Source organism: Eupeodes corollae, unplaced genomic scaffold (assembly GCF_945859685.1).
Source record: "Eupeodes corollae unplaced genomic scaffold, idEupCoro1.1 scaffold_512, whole genome shotgun sequence".
Taxonomy (NCBI): Eukaryota; Metazoa; Arthropoda; class Insecta; order Diptera; family Syrphidae; genus Eupeodes; species Eupeodes corollae.
The window spans coordinates 52667-58955 of NW_026605675.1; the positions used below are offsets into that span (position 1 = coordinate 52667).

The 6289-nt window shown below is 38.4% G+C and overlaps 1 protein-coding gene across 1 annotated transcript; it reads right to left on the reverse strand.

Annotated features, from left to right (window-relative positions):
* Nucleotides 1-666: 666 nt before the first annotated feature.
* LOC129953574 (uncharacterized) lies at nt 667-6060 on the reverse strand. Its single transcript, XM_056066817.1, has one exon. The coding sequence runs from the start codon at nt 6058-6060 to the stop codon at nt 667-669; it is 5394 nt and encodes a 1797-aa protein (XP_055922792.1).
* Nucleotides 6061-6289: the final 229 nt, after the last annotated feature.

The window sequence follows — 6289 nt, forward strand, 5'->3', positions numbered from 1 at the left end:
GTGTTTTTTTTTTTTTTCAAATTTTAAATTAAGTATACTTTGTGATAGTACTTTAAATATTTATTTAAATTTTAATTAATTGTATGCAATGTACCTTAATATTAATAAATAAATGTTGAATAAATTTTATCTGTGTTTTAATTTCTAAATGTTGGACATAGCTGTTAGTTATTTGCAGTGGCCATTTTAAATTATTTATTTGTTTGTTTACATTTTCTTTTCAGTTCGATTGTAAGAATAAATTTGATTTTGAAGTATTTGTTTGAATTTCGATGAAATAAAATTAAATTTTAAAATTAATTTGTTGTTTTATTTAATATTCCCATTTTATATTTATATATTTTGTTTTATGATTTCAATTGTATATCATATATGTTTGTAAAAAATTTTAAGTTTTAATAAATGTTATTAAAAAATTAAATTGTGGTTTATTTAATTTTAACAATTATAGATTTTAGTTTATAAAAAACATTTTACACAACGCTGAAGCGATGGTTTTATTAATGAATTAATGATTTGATTAATTATTATTATATATGTATTATTTTAATTTATTACATTTGAATATTATTATTTTATTTTCGAAATTTAATTTCCGGTGAAATAATTTGTGAAGAAATTTGATTGTTATTTTGAACGGTGGTGAAGTGATTTTGTGATTGACTTTTAAACGATTGTTTGTTGTTCAAGTGTTTCATTCGATGGCAAGCGACAAACTTTTGCGATGGGCCGTTTTATCATTCCGGATTTGGTTTTCACTGTAACAACACGGATTAATCCATCTGATCCCGGATGAGTTTCGTGAACGCGAGCTAGGTTCCAATGAGTCGGTGGAAATCTTTCATCTTTGATCAAAACGATATCTCCAATTTTGATATTTTCTTGGACTTTCATCCACTTCGGACGCTGTTGAAGCCGGGATAAGTATTCGGAACTCCATTTACTCCAAAATGTCTCCATTAACGCTTGCATTCGCTTCCATCTATCCATATACGTGATGTTGATGTCAATTTCACCTTGTGGCACAGCATGAAGGGATTCGCCGATTAAAAAATGTGCTGGGGTTAACACATCTAAATCATCAATACTATCGGAAAGAGGACACAAAGGTCTCGAATTCAAGCACGCTTCTATTTGAGTTAGAAGTGTTGTGAGCTCTTCAAAAGTTAGTCTCTCTGTTCCAACGATCCGTTTTAAATGGTACTTGACCGACTTCACACCAGCTTCCCACAATCCACCGAAATGAGGAGAAGCGGGAGGAATAAAATGCCATTCCGTACCTTGATTTGCAAGGTTTTCCGCGATTTCCTTAAAATCATGTTGTGCATCTTTTAACATTTTGTTTAGTTCAGTATTTGCTCCAACAAAGTTCGTACCACAATCACTATAAATTTGTTTGCAAATTCCCCGTCTGGCAGTAAATCTTCTAAATGCTGCCAAAAATGCTTGTGTCGTCAAGTCTGAAACGACTTCTAAATGTATAGCTTTTGTTGTCAGGCATATAAAGACAGCGAAATATCCTTTCAGGATTTTACTGCCGCGTGCTTTCCAGGCTTTGATTTCGATGGGTCCTGCGTAGTCAACGCCCGTGTGACAAAATGGTCTGGCCATACGAACTCTTGCAGCTGGTAAATTTCCCATCAATTGCTGCATCTCTGCAGCCTTTTGCCGATAACAAGTCGTGCAATGATGTAGTTGGTACTTCACACTTCTTCGAATTTGGCCAATCCAAAATCGTTGACGTATGTACGCTATCATTTGTTGGATTCCACCATGCAAGGTATTTTTGTGAGCGTCTTTTGCCACAAGTCTTGTGAAATGGTGACTATTATTCAACAAAATTGGATGCTGCGCCTCATAAGGTAGCAGTGAGTTTTGAAGTCGACCGCCGACTCTCATAATTCCGTTGGTATCAATGAATACATTTAGTGATTGTAATTGTTTGGGTATTTTATTATTTTCTTGCATATCTTTCAATTCTTTGGAGAACATCTCGCTCTGAGCTGTTTTGATAGCAAGAGTTCGAGCTGCTTCCAACTCCGACACCCTTAATGGTCCGGTGAGTTTCGAGGCAGTCACTAGCACATTGCTAATGTTTGACTTTTTTTTGACCAGACTCATGGCTCGGAGATTGGTTTTGTATCGAAGCCACCACGCTATTACTCGAATTACCTTGTGTAAGCTCGAGATCCTGTGAATAATTACGCTGGTGAGTTCTTCAGCAACTTGAATGGTATGGATCTTTACTGGACGACGTTCTTCTTCTGTTTCAACACTTTCAACTTGACCGGGTACATCAAACTCCCACATCGATCTTAAAAATATTGGACCGTTCCACCAGACATCTAAGGATTCCATAATTGATGGATATACGCCACGGGATGCCAGATCAGCTGGATTGTGCTGTGTTGGTACATGAGACCAACAATCGCTGCCTATTAATCGTTGTATTTCGGATACTCGATTTGAAACGAATGTTGTCCAATTTGATGGAGTTGTTCGAATCCAAGCAAGAGCAATTGTAGAATCAGTCCAGGCAAAGATGCGAACATTAGGAATGGCTAAGACATCTCTAGTATATTGCAAAAGTTGTGCCAAAATGACTGCACCGCAAAGTTCAAGGCGAGGTAACGTGATCGTCCGCTTGCTCGGAGCAATCTTCGTCTTTGCTAGAAGTATGTTATTGTGGATAGCTCCTTTGCTATCTAATACTCGAACATAAACTACTGCTCCATATGCTTTGGTTGAAGCATCGCAGAAGCCATGCAACTCGATTGCTTTATTTGATGGGCTCATTCGATTCCATCGCGGAATTCTCACATTTTCTATCATCGGGAGTTCTAGCTGAAAAGCTTCCCAACTCTTTTTGATGTGGGCTGGAACTTCCTCGTCCCAATCACATCCGTGATCCCAGAGCTTCTGCATAATAATCTTTGCAGTGATTATGCATGGTGAAATCCATCCAAGCGGATCGAAAAGCTTGGCGACGGTCGATAAAATAGTTCTTTTCGTTGTCGTTTCATTTGGTTCCTGTGCATTTTTATATGAAAAGAAATCGCAGCTAGGAAACCATTTTATGCCAAGAGTTTTCACGTGATTGGACAGATCAAAAGGAAGCTCGAAATCGTATTCGCGATCTTGAATTAATATATCTTCAATCAAGTCTCTATGATTGGCTGTCCACTTGCGTAGATTAAACCCGGCTGACGATAAAAGTTCTTTTGCTTCATCTCGTTTTCTTCTTGCTTCTTCCATAGAATCTGCACCGCTAATCAAATCATCAACATACATATCTTCTCGTACGACCTTCGCCCCCACAGGATACTTATCCTGTTCATCTTGGGCTAAACGTTGTAGGTTTTTTATGGCTAAATAAGGAGCACTTGCTGTACCAAACGTTACAGTCTTGAGCTTGTAAAGCTTCAAAGGTTCTGTTCGGTTTTCTCTCCACATGATGATTTGATAAAAGCAATCTGGATGACTCACCAAAATTTGTCGGTACATCTTTTCTATGTCGGCAGTAAAAGTATATCGGTGTGTTCGCCATCGTATGACGAGATCTATAATAGATGTTTGTAGCTTTGGACCGACCAGAAGATAATCATTAAGAGATTTTCCATTCGAATCTTTCGAAGCAGCATCAAAAACAACTCGAGTCTTCGTAGTTGTGCTTGATTCCTTAATCACAGCATGATGTGGTAAGATAAAGTGGTTTGGTGTGTTGAGTACCTCATCATCGTTACTGATCTGCTCCATGTGATGGAGCGTCTCATATTCTTTTATACATTTTATGTAGTCAGCTCGAAGAGTTGGGTTAGCTTCAAGCTTCTTTTCAAGATGAAGAAAACGTTGATAAGCCATCTGTCGACTGGATCCCATCTTTGGCAACGTGTCATCTTTGAATGGCATTTTTACTTGATATCGACCATTAGCTAAACGTCGAGTATATTTTTCGAAATGTGCCTCGCAAGCTACGTTTTCTTCGGTCTCATGAACTTGAAACGGTAACTCTTCCATTTCCCAAAACTTCTGTAGTTGAAGGTTCAAATCAGTTGTTTGAAAGAAACTGCGGATTTGTTGACGAGGATGTGTTGAAACTCTTCCTAATACAATCCAGCCCAATTCCGTTTTTTGTGCCATCGGTCCGGTGCCATCTTCCGGGCGTTTAATTTCCGGTAGAAATATTTGGGCACAAACGTCACTGCCTAAAAGTAAATCGATTGGTGCTGGTACGTGGAGATGTGGATCTGCCAACGGAAGTCCAATAAGGTGTTTCCATGTATTAGGCACCATTCTTTGGGTTGGTAGAAGGCCAGTGAGCGACTTAAATGTGAATGCCTGTAAGGCAGTTTGAAACGGTGAGTGGCAAGATATTATCTGTACCTGTACAGCGTTCTGCGATGTGCCACTACTGACCAACCCCAGCCCTGATACCTCGACACATGTCTTCAATTTTTTCAACTTAAGCAACTGAGCAGCTTCTTCAGTAATAAATGAAGATTCAGAACCTGTATCAATCATGGCTCTTAAAAAATGTAACCGGCCGTCTGAAGAACGGGCCTTAACTATAGCGGTTGCTAATAGCACTTGGTGAGAGAAATCTCGATCACCATATGAAGTGTGATAGTTTAAGGTGGTGGAATTTTGAGCATCATTGTTGGGTTGGAATTCGAAGGCATTTGCATTCATTGTTGTTTGAACTACATTTGAGGTAGTTGCTCTCGGCTGTGTTGGAAATCTCGAAGAAGATTGTGCGGGATTTCTTTGGATATTGTTATTCTGCACTTGTTGGTTTACGTGCAACAAAGAATGATGTCTCTGCTGACAAAAGAAGCAGCATAGTGGACTTGGACATTCATTTAAGAAATGCCTGTAAGAAAGGCAATTTTCACATACCTTCAACCGTCGAACAACATCTGTACGACCCATGGTGTCCATATTTAAAAATTGTTGACATCTTTTCAAGGAATGCTTTTCTTTATTACATAATTTACATATTAAATTTTCAGTCACAGTTGGTTTAGCAGGCTTAAATTTTTGCTTAGCAAGTAAAACCTTGGACTTCAGTGGAAAACGTAGTTTCGCATTAGCTGCTGGATCAAATTTGGTGTAATTTGAAGTACTCTGATCCTTTTGATCGAAAACCTCAAGAGTTCGAAAACGTTTTTCCAAAAATGAGGTAAATTCATTGAATTTTGGTAGTTCTTTTTTATCACCTAAACTTTCTTCCCACAGCTTTTGAGTAGCCGACGGCAATTTCTGGTTAATGAACCAGATGAGAACAATGTCCCACTTTTCAACCGGAACATCCATATTTTGCAACGCAATAAAACATTCTTTTGTAGTGTACAATAGATTTCTTAAACCTGTGGCAGTTTCACGAGGAAGTGGAGACTGTCCAAAAAGTTGTTGCATTTGGATATGCACCAGAATGCGTTTATGGTCATATCTTTCCTTCAAAAGTGTCCATGCCTTCTCATAATTGGCAGCTTCAACAGATAAATTATGAAGGAATCGTTTTGCGTCATCAGTTAAACAAGACTGTAGAAAATGGAGCCTATCTAAATCTGTCAAACTTTTGTTGTTGTGGACCAACGCCTGAAATCTGTCATAAAATGGCCGCCAGGTGGTATATGAACCATCAAACTTAGGAAGATCGATGCGAGGCAACCTAACTTCTGAATGGGCGGATCGCTGTCCTTCAGAAACAGAAGCAATATAAGCTTTGTCGTCCAACTTGACTGCAGGTGGAGGCGTCGAAAACTTTTCTAATGATTCCATTAAAATGGCTTTATAGTCAAGGTAAATATCACTAATTTTGTCATATATAACCTTCAAGTCTTCTAATTTTAAGCCTTCTTCCAGACAACCTCCACCAACAATTGCCTCATGATAAAATTTGGCCGATTTTTCATCATCATTCAACTTATCTAAGCGTCCTGATATGTGTGTCTTTGTCAAGCGATCTTTTGGCGACTTTTTAAAATTTTCAAGGTCTCTCACTATTTTATTGAGAATTCCTTTTTGGAGTTCACCATATTTAAAACCTTTACGGTCCATTTTGTTACTTAAATATTTGTATCTTACAGATAGGACCACAGAAATGAATATTGACGAGTTTACAACACAAATCAAGCAAGACTTACTGCGTTGTTTGAAGATATTGATGCTGCTGTTGAAGCTGGTGATGCCGGTGTAACCTTTACTGCCGCTGTCGATGTCGCTGCCGCTGTCGCTGTCGCTGCCGCTGTCGATGTCGCTGCCGCTGTCGATGTCGCCGCCGCCGCTG

Bases quoted from the DNA above. Each gene is read 5' to 3' on its own strand.
- LOC129953574 (XM_056066817.1), bottom strand. From the start codon at position 6,060: ATGGACCGTAAAGGTTTTAAATATGGTGAACTCCAAAAAGGAATTCTC.